Raw genomic sequence first — 16802 nt, 5'->3', positions numbered from 1 at the left:
ACTGAAGTTCCTCGAGATGCATGTTCCTATGAGTGCTTCATTATCCATCGTCCTTCTCTCTCTGCTTCAGAATCCCCTACCCAGGTGGGGATTCCGTGGTACAGAAATAAATGAAGTGTGGGGATGAGGATAGCTACAGCACATGTGCAGACTGCCTGGACATTGCTGGAAAGAACTCTTTGATGGAAGACACATGAGGCACACACACATCTGAAGTGGAGCATCTGCAGACACACACATCTCAAAGAATTCAAGTTACTGTATCTATACTGTAAGTAATCTCTCCTTCTGATAAAGGCTGCTTTTTGAGGATGAGGGTGGGTTATTGTTTGGGACTCTGCTCATTGTCAGGAATCAGGACTTTCTGCAGAGCAAATCTCCAAGCCACCTAACGAGCACAGCTGGCCTGTAGTAAGCTGTCTTATTGGCTACACAGCCTAATTTGTTGGTAGAGTCATCAGAATTAGCTCTTCAGCCCAGTAGCAGCAGCTGCTCAGCTTCAACTATATGTGAAAATGTTCCCAGCTGCAGTGTAATCATTTCCTGTATCATAAGCTAATTACTCGCATCCTTCCTTATTTTTCCTACATGTACGCAGTCCAAAAGAGTCTTGGTGATGAAATTCATCCTATTGCACTGCAGAAGGAGCACCATGAAGAAAACACAGAAGAAGAACAGAACTTTCACAGCTTATTGATAAAATCAAGGTGAAATTATTTCAAGCTGAGTGAGCAGACAGGAAACAGGGGCTGCTTGTAAATGTGAACATGTTTTCTGTTGTGATAGTTGTGAGCCACAAGCTTCCTTCTGGGGATGAATTTTAAAAGTCGAATTCACCCCAAACCAGCTCTCTTCAGAGATGCAAGGTAAGCACAGACTGAGTAATATTTCAATTGAACTAAATCATATTAGGTATAGCTTTATGAAGAAATTCTAAATCTCTTATTAGGAGAGAAGAGGAGGTCTGAGCTGTTTGTTTTCTCCTAGAAATAGAGTGACTGTAATGTCATAATTGTGTCTTAATTTAATCTCCAGGTACATGTCTTGTATTTAAACCTTAAGGAAGAAAAATGTTGTGACTATTGCTCTAGTTTGCAAACATCTTTGCAGATCTGTGTATGGGAAAAATAAAACTTTATTCCTAATGTAAATGTGTGGAGGAAGTTGGGATTCAGAAAAAACACTTAAAAGAGCATTTCAGTCCCTTTGCTGCACTCTATTGTCTGAATTCCATCTTCAAAACTCAATGCCACTCCTTAAGCAATTGGAATTTTCTATAATCCCCCTGCCCCTTAAACTATTTAGCAACGTGTTCAGGGGAAACATTTTAAAAAGCTCCTTTTGGAAGTTTTGACCCAACAGCCTCACTTCTGTTTTACCTCTCTTGCTAATGAATTGCAGATACCACAAATTCCCACCTTTTTCACACACATTTACAGGAATCTCTCAGATATGGGCCACTTAAAAAAAAAGAGAGCATTTTTAAGTGATTTCCCATTTTTTATCATAAGTGAAAATTTATGTTCCGACAAAAGCTGCAGCAGCCCTTTTGGGACACAAGGGTTTGTTCCAACTCAACCAAGGAACTTTGCTGCACCAGTGCTTATAATAGTGACTGTGAGCACATTCCTGGAGTGCCTCAGAAGCAGTAATTAATGAGCTTCCCTGATTTTTGACAGGGCTATCTGCCAGTGACCAAATTACTCTCATTCACACATTCCTACAAAAATAACTCTACTATCTACACAATATACATAGACATAAAATGTAAAAACTGAAATATCTTAGAAACAGTAGCCAATCAGTTGTTTTAATTGTCATATTTGAATTCAGCACATCAAAATACATAATAAATAGCACATTTTATCTCTGAAGCAGACAACTTCTCAAAAATTGTAGACCAGTGTTATAAAAATCATGGGAGCATTGAAGATTTGCTTTAACTGGAGATGTTTTAGTTTCTTTGCTGAGGAAATAACTATTTTCTCAAAGCTTTTCTGTTCCTTCTAGATTTTTTTTGTGTTCATCTGTGTTTAATCACCAAGAAAACTGAGAGAAACAAATCAAACGAGGCCACCATATCTAGTTTATAGCCTTCTTGCTAATGGTAAGTTCATCACTCTCTGCATTTTGCCTAGAGTTGGGCTATTTTCAATCTGATGTTGTTATAGTTTATCCATTCGATTGTGGAGGCTGATCAGTATGTCAGAAATTACCCTTCCTTTGCTACACTGATGTTCAAAATACCCCTGAGGCTTTCAAAACTAGGACTGGTTCTCAGTATACAGGTCCTGATACTCCAAGACTCAGATGCACAGATTCAAGATTGTGCTAGGATATTTTCTGAATTAGATATCCCCACTGCAGGGTTTGGAAATCTATTCAGATGATAAATACTATTCTAGCACCTTTCATCCTAAAACTTCCACTGGCTTTACAAACAGTAACTAAGCTGCATGACATCCCCTGTGAGTTTGAGGAGTACAATAGTCCCCATTTTACAAACAGGGAAACTGAAGCACAGGAAGACAAAACTAGCTATCCAGTGAGTCACTTATGAGGAAAAGCACTGAGGAGTTATAAGCCTCAGTGACCTGCTCTCACCACTAGGCTACATTTCTTCCCTTTATATTGGAATAAGAGTTGTTATTCCATATTAACTATTAATAATGGGACTTTACATTGTATTTTAGGGTTTTTTCCCCCTGATACTGGTGATGGAAAACCGAAGCAGCATCAGTGATCTGCTTGTACGTGCCCTTGACAACCTTGCTCAGGAAGACTTCAAAAGATTTAAAGACAAACTATCACACTTTGACTTTAAGGGAAACGGTAACATTCCCCAGGGTCAGCTGGAGAATGCCGACAGGATAGATACTAAGAACCTCCTGATGAAATTCTATGGTGCAGAGGCTGCCTTGGATGTAACCATAGATGTTTTCACTCAGCTCAACCTCAGAGAGGCTGATGAAAAGCTCAGAGAAGAAAGAAAGAAAGGTAAGAAACCTAAAGTTACTCTAAAAACCTGATAGTCTCCCCCAGGGCAGCAGCAAGAGCAGAAGGAGAAACAGGCTGATGGCAGGAATGACAAATTCTCAATCCCAGCTGGAAATGAGGGGGACTCAGAGCAGAATTGGCCACAGCAGATTCTCTGATCTGCTCCACTCCCTTTTCACCACTCAGCTGGCACAAGGGGAGCAGAGTCAGCCTGTAACTCTCCAACTGAGGAAATCCCCAATGTGGGGGTGTCCCCAGTGGGTGTAGAGCCAACATAGCGATGCAGAGAGAGTGTCACAGACAGAGAGAGGTGGGGACGAAGAATAATTGCAGTGCATCTCCAGCCAGGGGACTGTTCGTTGTGGACCATTGGTAGCTGGTGCAAGTTAAAACAGCTCCCAGGCTGTTGTAACCTGTGCTGCAGCTGAGACATAGAATTGAGGATCTGAAATTTGGAAACTGATCACAGCAGAGAGTCTGGCCCAGTAGATTTTCACCAAACAGTTGAATGGCTCGATGAGACTCTTCTGGAATTCCAAGCAGGAACTTTATTTTCAAGGCTATTTTTCATTGAAAACAAACAAAACAAGGAATAACATGTCCACTGCTTTCCCCCCCTCCACAGACCCAGTTATCTCCTCATAGAAGGCAATTAGGTTAGTCAGGCATCACTTACCTTTGGTGAATCCATGCTGACTCTTCCTGATCACTTTCCTCTCCTCTAAGTGCTTCAGAATTGATTCCTTGAGGACCTGGTCCTTGATTTTTCCAGGGACTGAGGTGAGGCTGACTGGCCTGTAGTTTCCCGGATCCTCCTTCTTTCCTTTTTTAAAGATAGGCACTACATTAGCCTTTTTCCAATCATTTGGGACCTCCCCCGATTGCCATGAGTTTTCAAACATAATGGCCAATAGCTCTGCAATCACATCTGCCAACTCCTTTAGCATCCTCAGATGCAGCGCATCCGGCCCCATGGACTTGTGCTCATCCAGCTTTTCTAAATAGTCCTGAACCACTTCTTTCTCCACAGAGGGCTGGTCACCTCCTCCCCATACTGTGCTGCCCAGTGCAGTAGTCTGGGAGCTGACCTTGTTCGTGAAGACAGAGGCAAAAAAAATATTGAGTACATTAGCTTTTTCCACATCCTCTGTCACTAGGTTGCCTCCCTCATTTCTCAGTAAGAGACAAGAGTCCTTCTCTCTTGTGCTCTCCTGCTCGTGCTTCCTCCTGGTATCCCACTACCCCACTTACCTCAGGGCTTTGGTGTCCTTCCCCCTGTGAACCTAGTTTAAAGCCCTCATCACTAGGTTAGCCAGATTGCTTGCAAGGATGCTCTTCCCTATCTTTGTTAGGTAGAGCCTGTTTCTGCCTAGCATTCCTTCCTGGAATGCCATCCCATGGTCAAAGAATCCAAAGCCTTCTCTCTGACACCACCTGTGTAGCCATTCGTTGACTTTCATGATTCAACAGTCTCTACCTGGGCCTTTTCCTTCTACAAGGAGGATGGATGAGAACACCACTTGCACCTCAAACTCCTTTATCCTTCTTCCCAGAGCCATGTAGTCTTCAGTGATCTGCTCAAGGTCATTCTTGTCAGTATCGTTGGTGCCCACGTGGGGAAGCAGGAAGAGGTAGTGATCTGAGGGCTTGATGAGTCTCAGCAGTCTCTGCATCACATCATGAATCCTAGCTCCTGGCAAGCAGCACATTTCTTGGTTTTCCTGGTTCGGATGGCAGATAGATGACTCAATTCCCCTGAGGAGGGAGTCCTCAACCACCACCACCACCCCCATCCTTCTCTTGAGAGTGGTGTTTGTGGAACCCCCATCCCCAGGAAAGTGCATCTCATGCCCTCCAATCGGTAGAGTCTACTTCTGCTCCCTTCCCTCAGATGTATCATCTAGTCCACTCTCCGCATTACAGATGCTCCCTGACTTATGCAAGTGTTCCGTTCTGGAATGCCTTGAGTAACTTAAATTGTGCGTAAGTTGGAAATGTATACCCGACCATTACACAAAAACAAACAAACAAACAAACAAAACCTCCTATTTCTAACTTATGGAACTTTTTCCATAAGTGTGAATTTGCATAAATTGGGTCTTGTGTAACCTGGGGAGTATCTGTAGTACCTGTGGAGAGAACATGAAAACAGTTGGTCACTTGTATCTGCATTGTGGAAGTCACATGCTGTCAAATTTCTTCACCATCCTTCTGTCCTCGCTGCGCAGCCTGCTCTGATTCTTCAGAATGCTGTGCCCATAGAAGCATCTCCTGACATCTGCCTAAGAAATCTTAATTTTCTCTTATGCAATGCAGAGTTGATATTTGTTTCTCCAGACCTTGAACCTTCTCCTCCAATATGGAGACCAGCTTGCACTTTGTATAGATAAAGTCACTTCTGTTCTGTGGAAAAAAGACAAACATGGCATATTCTGTGCAGGTCACAACAGCAGATCACTCACCATCCATATTACCTTCTTCTAAGAGCTTCCTCAGCTGTTGCAGTAAGTACTCAGAGAACCCTGCAAGATGAAAGCCTTAGTGGGCTCTCCCCAGGAGAACTCCCAGTCAAACTCCCTCTGTTAGCCTCTCCGCTGTGTTCCATATGAGTGTAAGAGACAATGTCAATGGGCATCCACTCTTTAGTCAGACTCCATGTGCTCTGTTGTGAGTTAAACTCAATCTCCTGTTAGTCATTCCTGTTCCTCTCACCCAGGGTGACAGTGGAGCTCAGCTAGGTTGGTTCTGCCAGGGTTCCTGGGATGGAACGCTCCGGGGCTGGCAGTGGGGCTCTCCCTACAGGCCTTTGGAATTCACTGACCTGGACAGTCCCCCAGGGGGAGAGTTTGGCAGCCTGGATAGCGCAATGCAGGGTATTTATTTGTTGTAGATTGTGAGCTCTGTCAGGCAGATATGTCCTTGTGCAGCGATTGGGCAATCTCTCAGTTTGTATTTAAATCTTTTATACTCATAATCTATCCGATGATGAGGGGAAACAACATGCACCATGGTGAGCTAGAGAAACCAATGTGTTAGAGGTTGTGCCTCTCCGGTTAGAATACTATGGGGAAGATGTGATGGAAGTAACCCCAGTAATCCTCTCTTAGATCGACCTGAGACAGTCTGCTGCTAAACTCATGGAAGAAACAAAGATGGGTAAAGAGCCTAAAGTTGCTCTGACACCTGGGAAACTCTTCTTCAATATTTCCCCTCTCCCACCCAAAACACCAAAAAAGATACAGCAGAAGCAGTAACAGCTGCAGTCAGTTAATAATATTGAATAGATTCCAGGACAGAAGGGAAAGCCGGTGGAAGCCGGAGTGATCCAAAGCAGAGATGCAAGATTTTCCTAGTGCGCATGTGAAATTGGACGTTCTGGCATGAGAGGGAACACACAAGTTGCTATACAGATACTGTACTGACAAGGCACATCAGGAGAAAAAACTGTGATAAACGTAGGGTGACCAGATGTCCCGATTTCGTAGGGGTAGTCCCGATATTCAGGGATTTTTCTTATATAGGTGCCTATTACTCCCCACACTCTGTCCTGATTTTTCATACTTGCTGTCTGGTTACCCTATGCAAATTGCAAACCTGTTCAGTTTTCAGATTGGATCTTAGTGGAGAATCTGAGAATGAGAAATGGGGGAAAGAGCAAGCGATTTGAGGGAACTGGCAGCCCAGATATCCCATGGTTCTACTGCTTTGCCGTGGTCTGATGGCACAAAGAATGTAGCAGAAACTGGAAGGGGAATCCCCAGCTAGCAGAGAATTGGCCTGGGCTGCTCCTGTGCCAGCATCTCATGCAGTCCCTAGCCGAGGAGGGGCGTGGCCGTGGAACGAGCACTATTGTACTCCAGTGAATCCTGCAACTATACTGGTTTCTTGGGATCACTAGTTGATGTAATTTTAGAACAACTCTCAAGCTCAGATCATTTTAGAACTACCCACCAGCTTCAGAATCAGGGAGCTCTCATGTCTTTTTGTTTTTGTTAGTTGTTTCTAAACTTTTTTCCCTTGAGGACAGCCTTTAAACCTCAAACTAATCACTAGGGGTGAAAGGATGAAGCAGCTGTCTGCATTTCTGTAGCAGAAAGCTGAAGGGACTTAAAAATACAGCCAGCATGCTTTAATAACAATATCTGTTCTGTTTGAGATGTACCTAAGATGTACCTATGGGTTAACCCTTCCCAGAGCTCGGAGGTCAGCTCCGTGCATGCTGGTGCAATTGTGGTGGGCATGGGATCCATAGCGAGGGGGAGGTGAGCTCAGGCATAAAACTAAGGAGTAGGGCTAAGGCCAGAGCACAGCCAGGGAGGGAGGAGGGAGGTGGGGGGAAAACACATTCCTTTCCAAGTCCCTTTGGACAGATCACTAACTGACCTGGGGCTGTATGGGCTGTTTATCAGGGCTTAGTCCATGCCGGCAGATCCCTGGGACAATGTGGCTCCATTGGAGCTGTGCTGCCGGGGAATGGGGGGAGCAGGACAGAGTGGGACGGCACATCTGCATGTCTCAGAGAGACTTTTGCAATATCTTCATCATTGAACCTCCTTGGCCAGCATGGCATCTCTTGTGGTGACAGCAGCAGTGGGGAACTCTGATTTTGCTGGAAGAGGGAAACTGCTAAGGGACACATTAAATATTTTTTACATTTGTGAAACTTTGACTTTTTACATTATTTTAATATAAAAAATAGTGAGGAAAAAACCATAACAGATAACATAAATGACACCTGCATTTCAATAGCCAATGTTTTGTGAATTCTTGGATCAAAGAAATGCTTTGGAGAGAATGATGCTCAGGAAACAGATAAGCTTTCAGGCTCAGGAAACTTTTGTAAGCCTTGCTCCTGGCCAGCAATGATCAAAGAGACATTCAATCCTTTAATCCCAGCAACTACATCTTCATGAGCTCCCTGGCATGCAAGGGAGGTGTGACCAATAGGATACAGCAAATTGTCAACAGAAAATTGTCTTTTTGTCAAAAGAAATTTTGTTTGTGAAAATTGCCTGCTTTCCATGGGAAAAACAAAATCTTTTCTTATGAAAACAAAACAATTTTGATTCTGAAAAGCTGCTGGAGTGCTGTATGGGAGTTATAGTTCAGGTGCCTCATGACCTGTTTCTTCTCTAAGGGCTAGGCTCCCTCTCTGGACTACATCTCTCACAATGCAACATGGTGGCTCAGCAAGAGCAAAGAAATATGGTGTATCATGGAAGATGTAGTCAGGCTAGGGATCGTTGCCCATAGAAGAGAATGGGAGCATGAGGCAAACAAACTACAATTCCCATAACACATTGCAGCAGCATTTTTTTAATCAAAATTTTTGTTTTCAGCCAAAACTTTTTGGCTTTCACAGTTTTTTGTTTGACTGTTTTGTTTTTTCTACCAAAACCTCAAAATTTTCCATGGTGGGGAAAAAAGAAATTCTAACCAGTTCTAATATTATCCCATGTGTGCTGCTCCATCTCAGCAGTCTGATGTGGAAGGGAACAGAGTCAGGGCTCTACCTCCTCTCTGCTTCTCACTGACCTTTTGGGGGTGCTGGTTCTCCCATAGATACAGTTCCCATGCTCCCCTGAGATCAGGTACTGCAATTATCCCTGGTTACTGTGTGGGAATTCCAAGGGTGTGCAGTTAGAACCATGCCTTCTCCTTCCACACCTGTGTAAACGCCAGGTCCAGTCTAGCCCTATTATAACAACAGTGTCAGTGATACTGTAGTTATGGATGAAGTGGCAACTCCACGATAAAACTCTGGGTAGGATTTTCTAACTTGTGCATATAAACCAGCAGGTCAGATTGTCCATAACTTGGTTTGTTTCCCTCCTTTCCTCTGCAGTGTGTGGGTGCAGGTCGCTAGCCAGGATTACCTGGGTATATCTCACTTAATCATTTCCCTGCCACTGCTGGGGCCACAGACACTGGTGCATCTCGGTCCCTCCTATTCTCTGTCTATGGCACATAATAGTCTAGTATCCTGTGGGCTGTAATACTTTGGTCTCATTTTGGTTGTTGAATTTAGCATTCAGGGGTTTGGGGGTGTTGGTTGGAGGTCAGACTAAATGATCGGGTGGTTCCCTTCTGGCCTAAAACACTATGGTATTATTGCAATTAATTTCCCTTGTTAGTTTTATCACAGGAAAAGGAGAAAACAGCAAAAGTTGAAGAAACAAGAGGGAATGACAGACGATGGGATCTGAGACCATGTGCAGAGATACGTCATGCCAAGGAGCAGGGAGTTGATAATCCCTCTCTGAAAGGCTCTGGTAAGACTGCACTTAGACTACTGCATCCACTTCTTAGTCCAATTATGACAAAAAGGTGCATCTCAAATGAGGGGAACTCAGAGAACAACAATAAATGTAATTAAAGGACTACACTACTGACCTACAAAGAATGAACAAATATACTAAATTGTTATGTCCAAAATATTATAGCAGGACAAATCCCACACTCACACATACAGGGCTGCTTCCTATGAAGAAGCCATTTGCTGTGCTCTTATTGGATCGACTTACACTGTATTAGGAATTGTGTGATGACCATTTCTAGAAATGGTCAACATGTGAATACTGCTAAATCATTTAATGCATTGTGGTTGGTCTGTGTGCTCATACTCAGGCTAGAACACATTTTTGTTTTTCTAAAGTGTACTCATATGGTTTGGCCCTATGCACATAGCCTATAAACTGGGTTAATGGTGCCCGTGGTTTAAAATCTTTTAAAGGATGTCTTTCTAACACAATTTTTAACACAGTGTGGTGCTGACAGATCCCAGTCATCAGCAGGCAGGATTGAACCTGCTACTTCTGGAGCATAGTGCATGAACCTCTACTGCATGAGCTAAACACCAACTTGCTGTTAGCTAAGGTTGTAGAGCAGATGCATTTTATCTCTTTCTTTCTCTCTCTCCCTCTCTCTAAGTGGTCTCAGTGTCACTAGATAGGACAGAACACCACACCCAGGAGGTGTGTGGGTTACAGTAGCATTCTGAAATGATAGTGGAATGCTGTAGGGGAGTCATAGTTCATGTGCCTCATGACCCCTTTCTCCAATATGGGTCAGGCGCCCTCTCTGGACTACATCTCCCACCATGAGCCATGGTTGCTCAGCGAGAGAGAAAACCATAGGGCACCATGGAAGATGTAGACAAGCTAGGGATCGTGGCCCATAGAGGAGACAGGACCTTCATAAGCAAGTCAGCTATCCACTGAAACACTGGCACTCTACTTCCCATACTGCACTACTCAGGATTAGAGATGGGCCCCGCCTAAATACCAGTGTCCAATCCTATCCTCCAGTATTTGGAGTGGCTGTAGTGAGGAATGGGGGTGGAAAGTGAAGCAGAGAAGGGTATCTAGAGGTGAGAAAAACAGAAAAGGATTAAAAGAGCTAGCAAACAGGAGAGGAGAGAAAACATAACCAGGGAACAAGAAGAGAAGTAGTTACACATAAGGACAACCAAAGGTACTGGGGGGAGGGGGAGGAGAATAGAGAAATAACACAGAAACTAAAAGAAAAGATCAGAAGGAACAAAAAAAAAGGAATGAGCCAAATTATCCTTATTCAGAAAAGCACTTAATCAAATTTTTGACTTTAAGTGCATGCTCAAATCTCATTTATTGTACTGGGACTTCAATCTGTGCTTAAGTGGTTTGCTAAATCAGAACCAAGGTGAGAAATGATCAGCTACAAAATAATTAAACTATAAAAGACAAAAGACTATTTTTAACATGTAAAATTCTAGCAAAATGTCAAGTCACATGTTGGTGGGAATGCTGGGTGAAATGGGGGAGACCAGAAAGAATAAAATGCCACCAATATCTTGTCCTGTACAACTTTTGGATATAACCAATGAGTGGCAGTTCAAATGACCTTTGTTTGAACAATTGTACTCAGTATGTCTAATGCTTCATGCTGTTATCATTGAATTAGATTACCAGAAAAAATATAGAGAACATATACTAGAAGAATACCAAGTAATAGAAGACAGGAATGCTCGCCTGGGTGAATATGTGAGTCTAGACAAGAGATACACAAAACTGCTTATTGTAAAGGAACATTGGCAGCGGGAGGAGAAAGAACATGAAATAATCACCAGAGGAAGGAAACACGCAGAGCTGATGGCTCACCAGACCAGTCTCACTACCGTTAGTGTTTTATTTGACCCTGACAGAAATCGGGAAAGCCCAAGAACTGTTGTGCTGCTGGGAGCTGCTGGAATTGGGAAAACAATGACAGCAAGAAAGATCATGTTGGACTGGGCAGCTGGAAAACTCTATCAGAAAAAGTTTGATTATGTTTTTTATATAAACTGTAGAAAAATTAATCTTGTTACTGCACAGCAAAGTATGGCTGATTTGCTTTTAAATAATTTTCCTGATGACGTAAGACCAACTAAAGAAATCTTTGAGAAGCCAGAAAAACTCCTGTTTATAATAGATGGTTTTGATGAATTGAATTCTGTGCTAAGTATGGAGGAAGTTAGTCTGTGGTCTGACCCATTTGAGAAGAAGCCAGTGAAAACTGTACTGTGCAGTTTATTGAGAAAGAAAGTTCTTCAAAAATCCTTCTTACTGATCACTTCAAGACCAACTGCTCTGGAGAAACTAAAGCAGAATTTGAAATTTCCATGTTATGCAGAGATAAGGGGATTTTCTGGAGATGACAGGAAAGAATATTTTCATAAATTCTTTGGTGATGAAAAGAAAGCAACACAAGCCTTTAATTTTGTCAAAGAAAATGAAATGCTCTTCACCATGTGCTTTGTCCCCATTGTGTGTTGGATCATCTGCACGGTTATGAAGCAACAGATGGAAAGAAAGGAAGATCTTGCACAAACTTCAAAAACAACCACATCAGTATATTTGCTCTTTCTGACCAGTTTACTAACTGATCATTTCACTGACTCAGTGCAACAGTCTAAAACTACTCTGTGGAAGCTTTGCTCCTTGGCTGCAGATGGAATTTTAGAACGGAAAATACTGTTTGAAGAAGGTGACCTGAAGAAACACAATTTATCCTTGTCTACCATTCACACTCTCTTTCTGAATAAAAGTATTTTTCAGAAAGATACAGAATGTGAAAGTGTCTACAGCTTCATTCACTTGAGTTTCCAAGAGTTTTTTGCAGCTCTGTTCTATGTGCTAGAGGAAGATGAAAAGACAATGAAAAAATCATTGTCTTCTAAGAAAGATGTGAACAGCTTGCTAAAAATTTATGGACCATCTAAAAATAATTATTTGATGTTAACAGTACGTTTCTTGTTTGGTCTCTTAAATAAAGAGAGACTAAATGACATGGAGAAAAAATTACATTGTAAAACATCATCTGCAATCAAGCTGGATTTATTGAAGTGGTTTGAAGCAGAAGCTAAAAAAATCTCCTCTATGCCCTATAAGGGCTCTGAGGAACTGCTTGACCAGCTTGAGTTGTTTCACTGTTTGTATGAGAGCCAGGAAGAAGAGTTTGCAAAAAGTGCAATGGATAATTTCCAAGAAATTAGATTGGAACACATCAGGCTTTCAACAATGGATGAAATTGCTCTTTCATTCTGTGTAAAGAACTGTTGTAGTAAGCAGTCACTCTACCTGTGTAATTGTACGCTTGGGATTGGAGAACGAGAAGAAGGATGGATAGCAAAGCTACGGAAATGGTTATTTCCTCTGTAAGTATCATAGTTTATTTAATATAAATCTGTAAATCCTTAGAATGGCATCTCGTCATGTCACAATTATAATGGCCTTGGTTTTTGAGATATTTGCAGATTTGTCTTGGTCTGTCCCAGTAAAATGAGGTTGCACTAGGTGGATCTGAAAATTTTATGATTCCAGGGTAGGGAGGAACAGGGAAGTGAGGACCTAGAAACAACTTGGGGCCCCTTAGCTTCCTAGGAAACTAGCTTGTATCAGATAGAACGATGAGGAAGCAAGGTGCCTTGAATTGGCCGTAGTTGGATAGCTAAGTACACTGTCCCTCTGGGTCTGATGGGGTTGAAGTAGCTGGGTCAGAAAATCTCATGATTACAGAGTAGGCAGGAAAAGGGAAGTGAGGGTTAATCAGAAGGACTCAGAAACAGCTGGGGCCCATTAGCTTTATAGGGAACTAGCTTGGATCAGATTGAAGAAGGAAGCAAACTGCTATGGGGCTGGCAGTAGTTGCATAGCTAAGTACCTGTCTGCCTTGAAGAAAATCAGCTTCCTGTTGAAGAGAGATTTCTAAGACCATTGAATTTAAAAATATGTTTGAAAACTCTGATCTCTCTGTCCTAAAGGGAGAAGTAACCAGAAACTCATTGCTAGATCCTGAATGCAATAGGCTCTTGGACACATTTGGTGTATCTCAGCCCAACAAAGGATCACTTGCCACACAATGGCATAATCATATTTTTTTAATTAAACAATACAGTTGTTCTAAGTGCTCACATCCCAGAACTGAAACTCAGCTAGCACCACCTGAACTCTGAATTTCTAGTGCTATGTTGTTTAACAATTTAGTGACATTTATCATTTCAAAATTCAACTACAGTGAATTTCAGTGAAGTGATTGAGAGTGTAATCCTCACACTGAACAGTCAGAGTTAAATAAAAAAAAACAGAGCAGTTGCCCCATTCACTAACATCACTGCAGCAACTCCTTTCTCCATCCCCACCCCAGTAATAACTGATCAATATTGATAGATTTTGAGGCCAGAAGTGACACTTGGGATCATCTTGTTTGACCTCCTGCATACCATAGACTATAACATTTCACCTAGTGAGCCTGAGTATATCTTCTAGAAAGACAGTCTGACTTAGTTTAAAGATTTCAAGTGATAGAGGATTCTCCATATCCATGGGAAGGCTATTCCAATACTCCAATCTATCAAGTTTCAATTTGCACCCATTGATCTTGTGCTGCCTGTGTCTGCTAGATTAGGCCCCTCTGTTATCTTCTATCACCCCAGGTTGGTGCCTATAGATATGGTCAGAGACACAGTAGGAGGGCTGTGTCCAGAAGAGGAGACTGTAAGCCGGGGAGTGACATAGGTCCCAGACAGCACAGCAGAGCAGAAAATGGGTGGGACACCACCTACAGAGGGCACTCCACAGCAGGATAGAGCTAATTCCTTGAGCGACCAGCAGGAGGCGCCAGCAGTGGTGAGGCTGAACCTCATTATATTGGCCAAGCCTCTGTTTAACCCCAGGGGTTTCCCCAGGAAGTTATCTGGCAAACCACACAGATTTGGCCTGCTGCAATGCCAGACTTTGTTAGATCTCTTGGTCTCTGACTCCAGTTTGATTCTACCTCTGATGCTGATTCCTGCCTCTTGCATCTACGCTGGTTCCGCCTCTGACTCTGGCCTGACCCTGACTCACGGAACCCAGCTCTTGCGATTCGTCCAACTCCTGCCTGGTAACTATCATCTCTAGTGAGCAGATCTCAGCCCAGCTGTTACTGCTAGGTCAGACCACGTGCTCCTCAATCTCTTACAGCAGAATTAGCAATGAACAATTCAGAAGACTCTCAAATGGAAGCTGACTGTAGCTCAACTTCTGCTGCTCCTGGACTCTGCACAGGTACTCAGCCAGCTGCCTGAAGCCCTCAAGCAATCAGCTCTTGTTGTCTCTTCACCAGCCTTAGCATCTTCCCAAAGGCTACAATCCAAGCTATGCTGTTTCCTGCACTACCCAGTTCCTGGCCATATCACAGGCATTCCCTACTGTTAGTCAACATCTTACAATATAGCACCACCTTGCAGCTGATAAAGGTGTTACTGGAGAGGAGAGATATTGATCTGTGTGTAGGCTCTGCTGGGCAGTATCCTTAATTTCTTCTCTTCTGGGTAATAATGTGTGCACCAGATGTTTCCTGCCTACCCCCTTCCCTCAGCTCAGTTATGGGACAATGTGAAAGGGGCATTATTTGGGATAGTTTCCTCCTACATAGATCCAGGTCCTGAGTTAGAGGCAGGTGCTGGCAGCAATGAGCAATTCATAGGCTGCTGTCACTATTGCAAAACTTTAGGGTTGCTTCCAGTACTGCTTTCAGATCTGAGAATTCAGAGATTCACCAAATAGCGCACTAATTCACTCCAGCTGCTAATGGATCCAAGAGGCCAGAACTGCAGACAAGGATCAATGTAGCAGATGGGAATCTGTGTCCAGGTAACTAGATCTGGAAGAAAAGTGTTTTCTGATGAAAAGTGCTCTGCTTGCAAAACTGAAATTTTCTGTGAGGATTTCAGTTTTGCCCAAAATGAAGTTTTATTTTGGGGAAACAGAAAGTGGCTGCTTGCCTGGAAAGCTCTTGTCAGTTTCATTTTCTGTTAGTGAAATTGACAAAACCTTTGCCAGGTGGCCACCTGGGCAGTGTGCAGGGTTGTTCTATCACCCCCTAGCTCTGGAGGAGAGGAAGGCAGAGGACCCACAATGCATCCCCACCTCCCACCTAGCTAAATCTATTGGAAACACATTTATGGCTGTCTGTCATACCTGACGATGTCACAGCATTACCTGTTCTCACATTAGCCTGATCTGTTAATTGCCCAGATATGTTAATTTATTAAGTTTTTCAAAGCTTTATCTTTCAAATAGATAAAATTATTGGTACATAAGTTAATTTTGACTGCATCTGTCTTTAATTGATTAATAATAAGACCTACTTGCTTGGCAGCATTTGCAAGACCATCTGTCTTTCACTGCATATCTTCAACTCATTTATTTATAAGAAAAATGTCATTTGCAAAATCTAGGTCTCCAAACTCCCCATCTAGCCACACAATGCCCATTACCATACTGACAGTCTGTCAAAGTCAATAGCAACTCCAAACAAGATGAGGCACAAGATACAACCTTGCCTGACACCAGAATTAACATTAAACCAGTCTGCTAACTCTTGGTTTATAATTGTAACCCTTCTGCCAGTCAGAGTTGGCAGCAACAAGGGCCGGGTTCAGTATCCGGGCCTTCCTTTTCAACAATACAGTGCAAAACCAGCTGAAACCCTGACCCAGGGCAATTACACCCCACCTCACTGGGTACCTCTAAGAGGCAATACTTCCCCTCTCACAAGCACCGAGTCTGAGTGTAGCAAAAACTTTTAATAAAAGGAGGGAAATAATGCAACGTTAATTTGGGGAAAACACCACAAACCGGTTTATGAACATAAACTGTGAGCAAAAGACCCACCACCAACTAAGCTGGGCAGTGTCCTTTTCCCCTTGGGTCCTTAAACCCAGCAACCCAAAAGTCCCGTTAATGTATGTGTCCCTTTTCTGTACCCCACTCACAGTTGCTGTCCGTGGACAGTGCGGACCCAGAGTTCAGAGATGCATCCACAGAGTCCACCTCCTAGCCTGAGCAGAAGGCAGGGTAAAAAGGCACCTCACAAGCTCCGCTTCTCGGGCACTCACTCACTGCCCCAACAGCCAATTGCCATGCCTCTCTGCGGGGCTCTGCTCCAGCCCTCTCCTCCAGCTGCCTGCGTCTCTCCATCGGCTGGCCACTTACCAAGATGTCTTCAGGACCCCCCACTTACAACAGCTCTCAGTGATTTCAGCTGTTAGTGAGGGAACCTCACTGCTGGTGCACACTGGGCAGTCTCTTGCATCACAGACACTGTCCCAAAGCAGGTCTAATACATAAACCTAGGTGTCAGTGGTTACAGTTCTGCAGTGTGTAACAAGACTCTCAATTGAGTTTAAATTAGCTCTGTTATCACACAATGGAGAGAGGAAGGGTTAAATGGTGTCTGGGGCCCTTAGGCAAGGGCCACACCACCAGGTACAAGTACCTGTCCCCACCCTTTCTTAACTCACT

The 16802-nt window shown here is 43.2% G+C and overlaps 1 protein-coding gene across 3 annotated transcripts in view; it reads left to right on the top strand.

Annotated features, from left to right (window-relative positions):
• Window positions 1-203: 203 nt before the first annotated feature.
• LOC115650596 (NACHT, LRR and PYD domains-containing protein 3-like) overlaps window positions 204-16802 on the top strand; it is a 39950-nt gene continuing 23351 nt past the window's right edge. For 2 of the 3 annotated variants that reach the window (XM_030560784.1, XM_030560782.1), the window contains exons 1-6: window positions 204-271; window positions 599-866; window positions 2011-2107; window positions 2694-2997; window positions 9132-9269; window positions 10939-12670. In XM_030560784.1, coding sequence (XP_030416644.1) covers window positions 2105-2107; window positions 2694-2997; window positions 9132-9269; window positions 10939-12670 — 2177 coding nt within the window. In that variant the 5' untranslated portion in view covers window positions 204-271; window positions 599-866; window positions 2011-2104. Of the gene's footprint in view, window positions 272-543; window positions 867-2010; window positions 2108-2693; window positions 2998-9131; window positions 9270-10938; window positions 12671-16802 lie in introns of those variants that run through there. The other variant, XM_030560783.1, reaches the window with a different exon arrangement.

The sequence above is a fragment of the Gopherus evgoodei genome, chromosome 4, assembly GCF_007399415.2.
Source record: "Gopherus evgoodei ecotype Sinaloan lineage chromosome 4, rGopEvg1_v1.p, whole genome shotgun sequence".
Taxonomy (NCBI): Eukaryota; Metazoa; Chordata; order Testudines; family Testudinidae; genus Gopherus; species Gopherus evgoodei.
This window is presented reverse-complemented; position numbering and strand designations above follow the sequence as displayed.